At 43.1% G+C, this 13,580-nt stretch overlaps 1 protein-coding gene across 3 annotated transcripts in view; it reads right to left on the minus strand.

Moving 5' to 3' along the window:
- The window catches only part of MRPL48 (mitochondrial ribosomal protein L48), a 57,752-nt gene that overhangs the window by 22,920 nt on the left and 21,252 nt on the right, over positions 1-13,580 (minus strand). For all 3 annotated transcript variants that reach the window (XM_047691056.1, XM_047691057.1, XM_047691058.1), the window contains one exon: positions 6,274-6,362. In XM_047691056.1, the coding sequence (XP_047547012.1) occupies positions 6,274-6,362 (89 nt within the window). The remainder of the gene's footprint in view (positions 1-6,273; positions 6,363-13,580) is intronic.

Consider the following 13,580-nt stretch of genomic DNA (forward strand, 5'->3'; position numbering starts at 1 on the left):
TGATTAAGTGGTTCTCTATATGACTGCAGCCAAACTACCATCTCAATTACTATAAGAAGGTACTACATTTCATTCATTTCTCTATTTCTCCACATTAAATGTTGAGTTGAACTGAACTGAACTCTGGTTCTGGTTCCATCTTCACCAGATGCATGTCATAAAGAAATTATTTATGCCCCTCAATCAGTTTCCTTCTCTACCCTATCTGACAGAATAGTTGGTGAATCAAATGGCATCGTTTTCCAATTTGTTGGTTGCAAAGGGCCTAAGAAAAATCATGTTTCTCTTTGTGAAACACCACAAATTCCTCATCCATATACTTTTATCATATGCAAGAATGACTTTACTAGCAGAAAACATGGTTATATTACATAAATGGAGTTCTCTACATCTCAAAAACTATGAATATATATCTGAGTCTCTCTGTTAATATTTGTTTTCATCAAGTAAAAGTGATGGGAGAAAACTTGAAATTTAGAAAAGTCGATCCATGAATTTAATATCTTTCTAAAATGTGGAAGATTGCCCTTAATACACCTAGCTGAGGCGAGGCTCAGCTCTAGGATCACCAATGTTCCAAGGGCATATTGCTTGAGAAGCACCGAGATCATGGATGTGAAGGCACTTTGAAGATGGAAAGGGATCACATATCAAACATGACTCCCTCTAAAACTCTGACGTGGTTGTAACTCAGCAGGACAGGCAAGGCAGAATGAGACTGGTGGACTGGAGACGAGGGCATTCTAATGGCACAGGCTGAGTAAGGTCATCACAGGAATCATTCTCTGTATCTGGAAAAGTTCTGGGAAACTCTTGCATGTTCTTTACAGCCCCAGTGCTGCCCAGTGTACCCCAAGCAGCTGGATACTTTGAAGGCCAGTTCACTTTACATACTCAGTGTATGAATGCAGGCACCATTTGGGAAATGTTTGTTGAGGTGACCTCCAAAACACCTTCACTGACACTTCCAGGGAGAATTGCTTCCATAACTTTGTTCTCTTGATATTTAGTTCATTCCCCTAGTACAGCACTTACCACGTGTAGTTAGTTAGATTCTTGAGCACTATCTTTCTTAGCCTGCTGTATACGTTTGGTAGGAAAAGACTGTCCCATTCACCCGAGCATCATCTGTGCTCACACAATGCCTGGCATATAGTAGATGCTCAATAATGGCTCTTCTTTTCAATGAGTTACAGAAGGTAGACTTGAGGAAAAACGTGGATGCTAATTTAAAACAACTCTTCCCTAAATCAGTCCTATAACCCATGTCTAGCCCTATAGTTACTGCACTGGCAAAGACCCATCTTTCTGTTCCCAGGAAGCTGGGCTGTCACCATAAAGTGATTCTGATCTGCTGATTTTTCTGGGAACGATGCCACAGTCTCCTCACAGACTTGTGGCTGTGGGAGCTCATCTATGGGTGTTACAATAAACTAAATAGGTGTCATAAATGACAGACACCTCCTCTATGTCAACAGTGCAAACTGTTTCCAAGAGAAAAGACATCTCGACTCTTAGGGAGCCATTCTATAAAGAGGCCTACGTTACGAAAGATACATATTACTCTCTTGCCCCTGGGTCCTAGAAAATTGAACACAGGACAATTATTATAAGCTGACAGCAATTTATGTTGTGTCCATTCCATCCTCCCACATCCTCCTCTTGGAAATTTTGCTTCTTGGATTGTAATTACCCCAAGACTGAAGGCAGAACAGCTGAGGGCAAGTAAGTGGTCTTGAGAGAAATAACCTGGCACTCTACAAAAATGAAGGACTACACATTTATTTCTATGAAATAAAAATCACTCCAAACAATCTGAAGCCTTTTAAAGTCAACAGAGTGGGGTGCCTGGGTGGCTCAGTTGGTTAAGTGGCTCAAGTCATGATCGCCAGGGTCCAGGGATTGAGGCCCTCCTCGGGAATCCCTGCTCAGCAGGGAGCCTGCTTCTCCCTCTCCCTCTGCCTGCCACTTGTGCTCTCTATCTCTCTGTGAAATAAGTAAATAAAATCTTTTTTAAAAAGATTTAAAATAAATAAATAAATTCAACAGAATGATTCAGGGCCCTTAAGGAAATAATGAGGTCTATACATTGAGACACAGGGCTAGGTCTAGAGATGAGCTCTGAAGCATGATCCCTCACTGCTACAGTCAAGCTGGGTCCTAACAGCATGTAAGATTACACCAGCAGAAATGGGACAAGGTCTGGGCACTTGGTGCATGAGAATTAACTCCTGTCTTAGGGATGAAAGAAAGAGAGAAAAAAAATGGAATCTGGGAGCTTATTTTTTTTTCTAGGATCTATGCTTAGGGAGAGAAAGGGGGCCTTCTAGCCTTTCTAGTCCAGTTCCCCAACAGGGGAGAAGAAACAGGGACCTGGAGAGAGCCTCTGCAAGCTGGCAGATGAGAACTTTCATGTACTGTACCATGCAGGAAGCAAGGAGCCTGCAGCAGCTTTCACTACTATCTGGCTAGCCACCCAGGGACAACAAATGACATCAGAGAAAAGCCTACAACCCTAACCAAAGAGATTATCCCTCCCTTCAAGCAACCAAGGTCATTTGGAGCCAGCTGTTTGCAAAGAGTGGGTTGTGTTTGCCAGCTCTGATTTATAAAACCTTGGGGCAGCTCTAGTAAGCACATATCAGTTCAGCTCGATCAATATTTACTGTCCTCGACTTGATGCCAGGCCCTCTGCTGCAAATTGAGGAGAAAGAGCTAGAAGGGGAAACGGTCATCAAACAGACCATTCAAACAGAGCAGTAAGTCATATACAGAGCAAGCACAAGGAACTCTAGGAGCTATGGTAGGACAAGTAATCCAGTGCTGGGAATCCAGGAAGTTTTCTCAGAAGGGGAGGTTCATTTTCCCCCTCCTCATCCTGCTTCCTCAAGTTAAAGGTTAAGGATGCATTAGCCAAGTGAAAAGAGGGAGAAGATATTCCAAGTAGACAGAACAGCCTTGAAAGAGTATATGTTTCATAGAGAAACTTGTGAGGCCTTGAAACAATGTGATGATTTGGATAAAAACCAAGAGGCTCAATGCAGTTAGAGCATTATGCTCTAACTCCCTAGATGGGAGAAGAAACTAGGGAAAAACTCATCCATCCCTGAGATGGGAGAAGAAACTAGGGAGAAATATAAGGACAGATGGCATTAATATAGCATTAAGCTTCCTTTTATACCAAACTACAGAGTGGATCAGAGCATGGCATATGCAGAAAATTATCTTTTAAGATGGAGGATCCCTAGACACCTGGGTGGCTTAGTCAGTTGAGCGTCTGCCTTTGGCTCAGGTCATGATCCCAGGGTCCTGAGATCGAGTTCCACGTCGGGCTCCTTCCTCAGAGGGGAGCCTGCTTGTCCCTCTGTATGTGTGTTCTCTCTCTCTCTCTCTAACAAATAAATAAAATAAATCTTTAAAAATAAAATAAAAATAAATAAAAGATGGAGGATCCCAAGAAATTAACAAAAAAACAAAGAACACACACCCAAACAAAATGAAGTTTATTTCCTACTAATTTATATGGGACTTTTAGAAGAGGGATATCAGGGGCACCTGGGTGGCTCAGTGGGTTAGGCCTCTGCCTTCCGCTCAGGTCATGGTCTCGGGGTCCTGGGATCGAGCCCCACATCGGGCTCTCTGCTCAGCGGAGAGCCTGCTTCCCTTCCTCTCTCTCTCTGCCTGCCTCTCTGCCTACTTGTGATCTCTGTCTGTCAAATAACTAAATAAAATCTTTAAAAAAAAAATTATTAGAAGAGGGATATCACGGGGCGCCTGGGTGGCTCAGTGGGTTAAGCCTCTGCCTTCAGCTCAGGTCGTGATCTCAGAGTCCTGGGATCCAGCCCCACATCGGGCTCTCTGCTCAGCAGGGAGCCTGCTTCCTCCTCTCTCTCTCTGCCTGCCTCTCTGCCTACTTGTAATCTCTGTCAAATAAATAAATAAAATCTTAAAAAAAAATTTAGAAGAGGGATATCACAACATAGAACATCTCCAACAACTACTCTAAGGTGTCACAACTCAGAAAGGGTGTAAATCACTCCTTCTTTTGAATTTTAATAGCACTTTGTATCTTCCTTTTAGCACCTGTCACTTTCTGCTGAAGAGTGTAATTATCTGTGTCTTACCTCTAATGATTTACCAGCTGTCTGAGCGTGAACCAGATCTTGTTCATTCATCCTCTAAAATTTTATTACAACCCACTCTGAATAGACAAGGCACCCTCAACAATGCCCACCATATAATAGACGTTTGATAAATGTTTCAGAGCATCAGAGAATTACATGATATCAGAGCTGAAAGACTCTTAAAGATACTCTAATTCAGGGACACCTGGGTGGCTCAGTTGTTAAAAGCATCTGCCTTCAGCTCAGGTCATAAGCCCAGCATCGGGCTTCCTGCTTGGTGAGAAGCCTGCTTCTCCCTCTCCCACTCCCCCGCTTATGTTCCTGCTCTCGCTCTCTCTCTCTGTCAAATAAATAAAATCTTAAAAAACAAAACAAAAATATATTCTAATCCAGTTTCTCAGCCTTTATTAAGACTTTGATAAAAGTTACGGACTCTCTTCCCAGAAAAAAATTACACGTATAAAACACTTTACAGGGCACCTGGATGGCTCAGTGGGTTAAGCCTCTGCCTTCGGCTCAGGTCATGATCTCAGGGTCCTGGGATCGAGCCCCACAGCGGGCTCTCTGCTCAGGAGGGAGCCTGCTTCCTCCCTTCTCTCGCTCTGCCTGCCTCCCTGCCTACTTGTGATCTCTCTCTCTGTCAAATAAATAAATAAAATCTTTAAAAAAAAATTTTACACATAATTTCAGGGCCCACAATGTCCAGAGGGTTAAGGTTAATTATCCAAAGCCATGAAGATGTAATAAGTGGCATAACTAAGCCTACAAGCTTCCTGGTTCCCAGTTCAGTCCTCTTCCCACTACAAACTACAAATGAACAATTTTAATTGGGCTATTTCCTGCTGGGAGGCTGCCTAAATATAAGCCTCAGAGGTGGCAATGATCCTCTCATGAAATTCCCTGCTATAAGGAGGATGCTCAGGTGAACGTGGCAAGCTTAGTGACTTCTTTTTTTTTTTTTTAAAGATTTTGTTTATTTATTTGACAGAGAGAGACACAGCACAAAGGGAACACAAGGGGCACCTGGGTGGCTCAATCATTGAGCATCTGCCTTCGGCTCAGGTCATGATCCCAGGGTCTGGGATGGGGGCCCACATCAGGCTCGCTGCTCGACGGGAAGTCTGCTTCTCCCTCTCCTGCTCACCCTGCTTGTGCTCCCTCTCTAGCTGTGTCTCTCTCTGTCAAATAAATAAATGGAATCTTTTAAAAAAAAAAGAGAGAGAGAGAGAGAGGGAACACAAGCAAGGGGAGTGGGAGAGGGAGAAGCAGGCCTCCCCCTGAGCAGGGAGCCTGATTCGGGGCTCGATTTCAGGACTCTGGGATCATGACCTGAGCCAAAGGCAGACACTTAACAATTGAACCACTCAGGAACCCCAAGTTTAGTGGCTTCTGAGACCCAAATAAGGTGGTATTGACCTCTGCCAAGGAGAGAAAGGGGTGGTGGGAAACGATTATGGTTACGTAGAACATTACAATAAACCAAAGAGGAAAAGGTGATGTTGATGTCTCCCTAGGTAGAAAAGCAAAATGTTTCTTAACCATACTGTTTACAGGAAGTGACAGAATCTGACTCAAAACCAGACTTTCTGACTTTCAGGCTGGTGGTGTGTCCACCTCACTGCAAAACCCTCTGCACATGCCCAGAAATCTAACCATAGAAGCAATCCTGCAGCTCTATGAGTCCTAAGAAATGGGCTAAATAATCTTAACATGCTTAGAACTAACTCCCAGTTATCACTAATAATGTATGCAAGGAACATAAACATCTTTTAAATCTGCAAATACTGTAAAACTATTTGGCTGAAAATACCAATCCGCCTCTACTTGCCACAAACCATTCATTCAACTTAAGTGAATATATCCTTTATTGTGAGGTCCATGCTGAAATAAGTACTAAGAAGGTGTTTTTTTAAAGCACCACAAATAATAAAGCCAAATCATTGGCTTTTCACTGCGATAACCTTGTGTAGGGACAAGATTGAGAGCTGGTAGAAACAAAACAGTTCACTACAGATAATTTCCAAATGAAATAACTGGAGAGGACTAAAGGGGGATCCCAATATTATCTACCTCCAATGTTATCCACCCTATGCAGGTCTTTGCAAAAGCCGTACACTATCCTCTTCTAAAGGACCCTTGCTCCCTTTACCTCCTGTGGTTTCACTAGGTGCTTGTATCTTCCAATGCCATGGGTAGGCCTTGTCTTGTAGTGCCGACTGGTACTCAGCAGAATGCCACCTAAATGACAGAAAATAAGACAAACCTGTTTCAAAGCTCCTTTAGGGCAGATCATCACACATGAGGAGACAAATTCTCCACCATAAGACTGGGAATATGTGGGATAGCAGGCCTCTTGCTGGTTTAAAGAGCCAGGAGCTATTTCTTGATCCTGGGCTGACTCTCAGTTTACCCTCTTTTTCTTTCCATTTGGGCCCTGGACTATATCCACTCCCCACTACCTATCTTCCTTTGAGAAATTCTCTCCTTGTATAGCCACTGGTGATAAGAGGACAAAATACATTCTTAGTGTTCTGGTTTTCGCTTGCTTCTCCGATGCCAATAATCCTTTTGAAGTTTTTTAATGTGGATCACACAGAGAAAGAGATGAGTGGCAAATACAACGAGGTACGAGGAGGACCACAGATTTCCAGTTTTACGAGCCATCTGTTGGACTTATCTGTGCTAATAAGGAAAAACCTCCAGCACACACTGCAACCTCCAACACCTCCACACAAATAACAATAAAAAAACAAAAACCTAAGGTACAGAACAGTGTGTTTGTATATTACTACCAAGTATAAACGAGGATCTCCATATACATATTTATTGTGGTAGGCCCAGACATGCACCACTTGGACCCACCTCCAAGGAGGGACTTTAATCTTCATTATTGTTATCCTTGTTTACAAATAAAGACACTATAACTCGACACATGAAAAGATGCTCAACATCACTCATCATCAGGGAAATGCAAATCAAAACCACAATGAGGTATCACCTCACACCTGTCAGAATGGATAAAATCAAAACCACTAGAAACAGCAAGTGTTGGAGAGGATGTGGAGAAAAAGGAACCCTCGTGCACCGTTGGTGGGAATGCAAACTGACACAGCCACTGTGGAAAGTAGAATGGAGGTTCCTCAAAAAGCTAAAAATAGAACTATCTAGGGCACCTGGGTGGCTCGGTTAAATGTCTGCCTTCAGCTCAGGTCATGACCCTAGGGTCCCTGGATCAAGCCCCACATTGGGCTCCCTGCTCAGTGGGGAGTCTGCTTCTCCCTCTCCCACTCCTCCTGCTTATGTTCCCCCTCTCACTATCTCTCTCTGTCAAATAAATAAATAAAATCTTAAAAAAAAAAAATAGAACTACTTTATGATCCAGTAACCGCAGTGCTGGGTATCTACCCCAAAAATATAAAAACACTAATTCAAAGGGATACATGCACCCCTATGTTTATAGCAGCATTATTTACAATAGCCAAATTATGGAAACAGCCCAAGTGTCCATCAAATAATGAATGGATAAAGGACATGTGGTGTATATACATATATGTATACACATATACATAACAGAGTATTATTCAGCCGTGAAAAAGAATGAAATTCTGCCATTTGAAGCTAGATGGATGGATCTAGGGAGCATAATGCTAAGTGAAGTCAGTCAGTCAGAGAAAAACAAATACCACATGATTTCACTCATATAAGGAATTTAAGAAACAAAACAAATGAGCAAAGATAAAAGAGAGAGAAACCAAGAAACAGACTCTTAACTATAGAGAACAAACTGATGGTTATCAGAGGGAAGGTGGGTGGGGGCATAGACTATATAGGTGATGGGGATCAAAGAGAACACTTATCATGAGTATGTTAGCTACACCGGAATTAAAATTAAAAACTTAATTTAAACAAAAAAAAGAAGGGGCGCCTGGGTGGCTCAGTCTTTAAGTGTCTGCCTTCGGCTCAGGTCATGATCCCACGGTCCTGGGATCGAGCCCGGCATCAGGCTCCCTGCTCAGAGGGAAGCCTGCTTCTCCCTCTCCCACTCCCCCTGCTTGTGTTCCCTCTCTCGCTGTGTCTCTGTCCAATAAATAAATAAAATCTTTTTTTTTTAAAGATTTTATTTATTTATTGGACAGAGAAAGAGATCACAAGTAGGCAGAGAGGCAGGCAGAGAGAGAGGAGGAAGCAGGCTCCCCTCTGAGCAGAGAGCCCGATGTGGGCCTCGATCCCAGCACCTTGGGATCATGACCTGAGCCGAAGGCAGAGGCTTAACCCACTGAGCCACCCAGGCGCCCTAAATAAATAAAATCTTTAAAAAAAAAAAAAAAAAAAAAGGAGGGCGCCTGGGTGGCTCAGTGGGTTAAGCTGCTGCCTTCGGCTCAGGTAATGATCTGAGGGTCCTGGGATCGAGTCCCGCATCGGGCTCTCTGCTCAGCAGGGAGCCTGCTTCCCTCTCTCTCTCTCTCTCTGCCTGCCTCTCCGTCTACTTGTGATCTCTCTCTGTCAAATAAATAAATAAAATCTTTAAAAAAAAAAAAAAAAAAAAGGAAACCGTAGCTCAAAAAATATGGTCAAATGGCCAAGGTCATCCAGCAAGTAAAAGGCAGAACTGCAATTTAAACCCAGATCTACCCAGCTGAATGGCCTATGCACACAGGTGGAATTCTCATGACATCTGAATTTCTGGAATATAAAATCTAGCTAGATATGTACTTTCCTAGCTTAGATTTCAGTTCCTCATCTCTGTCCTCCCACTGGAACCAGCCCCACACCGTTCTTCTATCTCTCTTGCTCATTCTCTACCTTCTGGAGAAGTATTAGTCCTAGGTTCTGATCCCTTTCGTTCCAGCTCCTATGGTCCTGCCATCATCTTCCCAGAGCCACCATTCTATGGGGAGGCTAAACAGCAAATAGTGTGGAGAAGTGAAATATTTCTTGGGCTTCTCTTTCTAAAATGGGCTTCCAGGGGCACCTGGGTGGCTGAGTGTGTTAAAGCCTCTGCCTTCGGCTCAGGTCACGATCCCACGGTCCTGCGATCAAGCCCCACGTTGGGCTCTCTGCTCAGCAGGGAGCCTGCTTCCCTGCCTCTCTGCCTACTTGTGATCTCTGTCAAATAAATAAATAAAGTCTTTTAAAAAATAAAATAAAATGGGCTTCCAAGCAGGTCTGCTCTATGCCAGAGCAGTCAGAGATTGGCTTCAGAGCCAATCCTGCCTTTATAATTCACATTGTTTCATCAAAAGCAATTGTGGCATCAGAGTCAATCCCGCATTTATAATCCACACTATTTCATCAAGACAAACCTGGACATCATGGGTCCTTTCCATGATATGCATTAGCCCACATTTACTACATGCCAACAACTGTACAGACACTGGGACAAAGATGACTAGAATATGCCACTTTCCCCGGAGAGACTCAATGTGTACTAGGGAAGGATGGTAGGAAAGCACAGAATTACCTTACAGTGCACAAATTCCTTTAATAGAGAAGAGAGCAAGGTAGTGAATGCCTGGAGGAAGGAACAATGAACCTGCCTTGGTGTGGGGAGGTGGTGGGTGTAGGGAAAGGTAAGGGGAGTAGGTTCAGAAGAGGTAACAGATGAATTCTTTCAAGAGGAGTAAGAGTTTACCATGCAAGGAAGAAGAAGGTATTTTTGGCAGAGGTTACAAAAGAGCACTGAACCCAGCTGAGGTATCTTCTTGGCTGCTATCCCAATTCTGTCTTCCTGAATCTAAGACCTTGGATCCTTTGAGCCTTCAGGTTCCAACTACGCAGCACAGAACTGACAGTCTAGTGGGAGGAGAAAACTAACGGAACAATCACAAAATAAATATAAAATTACCAATTGTGATGAATGAAAAAAAAAAGCACAGAGAGCTATAGCAATAAGACTGGTGGATCTATTTTCAACTGGAGTATCAGAGAAGGCCTTCTCTGGAAAAAAACGACATGGGAACTGAGACCAGAATTCAGAGGAAAGTAGTGGTTATCCCCAGGGAGGGGAAGTGGCTAGAAGGCAGGAGAAGAAGACGACTCACTGCTTATTTTATACTCTTTTGTATCATTAAAACCTGTTCCAAGTACATGTATTATTTATTCAAAAAAATAAATAAACTGAAACCTGAAAGGCAAAGAGGAATTTATTAGGCGAAAAGTTGGAGGATGAATGTTCCAGGCAGAGGGAATAGCAGTGCAAAGACCACCTATTGGCATGTTCCAGGAAAAGAAAGGCTGTCAGTGTGGTTAAAGCAAAGTGAGAAGGGCACAGAGTATACCAGAAACCAGAGGAGTGAATGGGAACACCCCACCCTAGGCCTTGTGAAGGGTTTGCATTTCACACTGAGCAGCTGTAAGCAGGGAAAGGGTATGTCTGACATGTTTTAAAAGATCAATTTGGGGGGCGCCTGGGTGGCTCAGTGGGTTAAAGCCTCTGCCTTTGGCTCAGGTCATGATCCCAGAGTCCTGGGATTGAGCCCCACATGGGGCTCTCTGCTCAGCAGGGAGCCTGCTTCCTCCCCGTCACCACCCCGCTCCCCGCCTCTGTCTGCCTCTCTGCCTACTTGTGATCTGTCTGTTAAATAAATAAAATCTTAAAAAAAAAAAAAAAAAGATTACTTTGGAAAGGTGAGTGAGAGCACGGATGGGTTAAGAGATTCAAGGGGCAGCCTTGGCTAAATTGTTGGTAATCTCACTGTATCCACATCCCCCTCTCTATTCCATCCTCTACAGCTGCCAAACTGATCCTTCTAAAACACAAACCTAATCACGTTCTTCTCTTTCATTAATTCAACAATTTATTCATTGTACCCACATAATTTTTTAAAAGTACTTAGTATGTGCCAGGCACTGTACCAGGAACTACAGAGACACCAGTGAATGAGGCAGGGAAGGTCTTGGCCATATTTCAAAATGTTCATAGTCCTTAGGTAAGCATTTCAGAAGCCTGATTCTATAATCTACTTTCAACGACTTCATCTCATTCTCCCACTCCTCCAGGCCTTTAAAACCTTGCTCCTCAGCCACAGAGCTATACTTGCCATTCTGTATGAACCGTGCAGTCGCTATGCCTCTGTGCCATGCTGGGCAGTAACCCCTACTGGGACTGCAACTCTCCGACTAGTGAAATCTTAGCCAGCCTCCAGGGCCAGCTCAAATATTTGTCACTGTCTCCATGAAACTCTTCTACTGCCCTAAACATTCAAAGATCATCGATTTCACTTCACTGTTATAGCTCTCTGGTGCCTCCACTATATAGTAGAACATTTTATATAAAGAAAATTCAGATGCCAACCACCATCCTTAAGTACACAGAAACTCAAACCCCCCATGGTTTCAAACAGCAGAACCAAAGGTGATCTTTGAGACAGTAACACATCACAGGTGAAAGCACCAGCCCGCCTCAGCCTCTCTTCTGCCAGAATTCCTTGGCAAGGAAGCATTTTCAAATCCAGTTTAGGGCAATCCCTATAATTAGAGCAGCTGGTTAATTAAGAAGCTGGTTCAAACTACTGTTAAATTAACCATTTTCCCCCTTAAATGAAAGGTTTGGTCAAATTACCAGTGTTTAAACTGCTTAATTAGCCTGTTGTTTACGTTATAAAATTTACCAGTTTGAAAGCCTCCGATTTCTAGTAAGTTCAACAGAATTCTTCCCCTGCTCCTTGTCGTCAAACTGGATTTCCTGCTGTCACATTAGCACTGTAGCCTCCTAAGAGGAAAGGCAACTCTTTTCACTGAAGACATAGAACCCCACGGTTTCAAAAGGAGGCTCTGAAGATCTTTCAATTAGCGCAATTATAGGATGTAATCACATATCGTCTTCTCCCACATCACATCTCTTTTCTTTATACATGCTAGAGCCAACTGTCCTTCAGTGTCCCTGTTTACTAAGCTGGGCACTAAACCCATCAATCCAGGATGCGGGTAACAATGTCACTTTAATTATTTCTCCTTCAAAATTAGAACAGGCATTTTTAGCAGGGCTATGCTGCAGAAATAGGTGGAAACACTGCGGTAGCCCCAGTCAGAATTTATTACAGGATATTCTCTCCATTCAGTGGACTAGAAGTCCTTTACATACCACAAGGGCAGGGATATCCATGCACCTGGCAAATAATATGTACTCAGAAATTGCCTTTATGAGGCACCTGGGTGGCTCAGTCAGTTGGACATCTGACTCTTGATCTCAGCTTGGGTCTTGCGCTCAGGGTTACGAGTTCAGGCCCCACACTGGGCTCCATGCTGAAAGGTTCTTAGGACATTTTACCAAGACAACCTGCAAGGATTTGGCCCTGGCAGCTACCCACTTTTGTCAAAAATCTCTTTACAAACTTTTTCCAGGTTTTCTAATTATAGTACACCTAACTGCTTGGATTTGAATGTGCCACCTTTCTCTGATTCTACCTTTTTGCTCATGCTATAATGAGAGGACTCTGAGTTCTCACTTAACCACTTCAGATCTCTTTACATATATTACATACAGGTGTGTGTGTATATATATATACATATATATGTATATATATATATAAAATATTTCTACCTTTCTATGTATGTTCAAAACAGCAAGAAAAAGGCAGTCACTACAACCACACCCATCTTTTAGAGAGAGCAGCTGGGATGGTACCCAGGCCCACAGAGAGTAAATGGGTGAAGGTTGGAACAGGGCACTGCTTCCCACTCTTCTTTTCTGAAAACCAATATAATTCAATCTTGGAATTTCTGACTTTAAGGATATCTCAAGAAACCCATAATAAGGGGTGCCTGGGTGGCTCAGTGGGTTGAAGCCTCTGCCTTCAGCTCAGGTCGTGATCCTGGGGTCCTGGGATCGAGCCCCGCATCAGGCTCTCTGCTCGGCGGGGAGCCTGCTTCCCCCTCTCTCTCTCTGCCTGCCTCTCTGCCTACTTGTGATTTCTGTCTGTCAAATAAATAAATAAAATCTTTAAAAAAAAAAAAAAAAGAAACCCATAATAAATGCCAACAAAACTATGTCCTTTCAAGTAGAATTATCTTGGCATGCCAACACTGATGAGTCACCTTGGGTCTTCTAGAGGGCCTTCCGAGATTCCCTGACAACAAATGAAAAATGGGCAAAGGAAAAGATAAATGGCCAGTAAGTGTATGGAAATATGGTCAACCACTAGTAATCAAAGACATGCAAAATACAAATACAAGGGATGGCATTTTAAAACTTACAATATTACCAAATATTAAAAAAATAATAATGCTTAATATTGATGAGTGTATGAAAAGGGATTCTCAAATACCAAAGAAGAATAAAATAACGCAATCTTTCTGAAGACCAATTTGGTAATGCACATCAACAGCTTTAAAAATGTCCATTTCGGGGCGCCTGGGTGGCTCAGTGGGTTAAAGCCGCTGCCTTCGGCTCGGGTCATGATCCCGGGGTCCTGGGATCGAGCCCCACATTGGGCTCTCTGCTCAGCGGGGAGCCTG

This window comes from Lutra lutra, chromosome 10 (genome assembly GCF_902655055.1).
Source record: "Lutra lutra chromosome 10, mLutLut1.2, whole genome shotgun sequence".
Classification (NCBI taxonomy): Eukaryota; Metazoa; Chordata; class Mammalia; order Carnivora; family Mustelidae; genus Lutra; species Lutra lutra.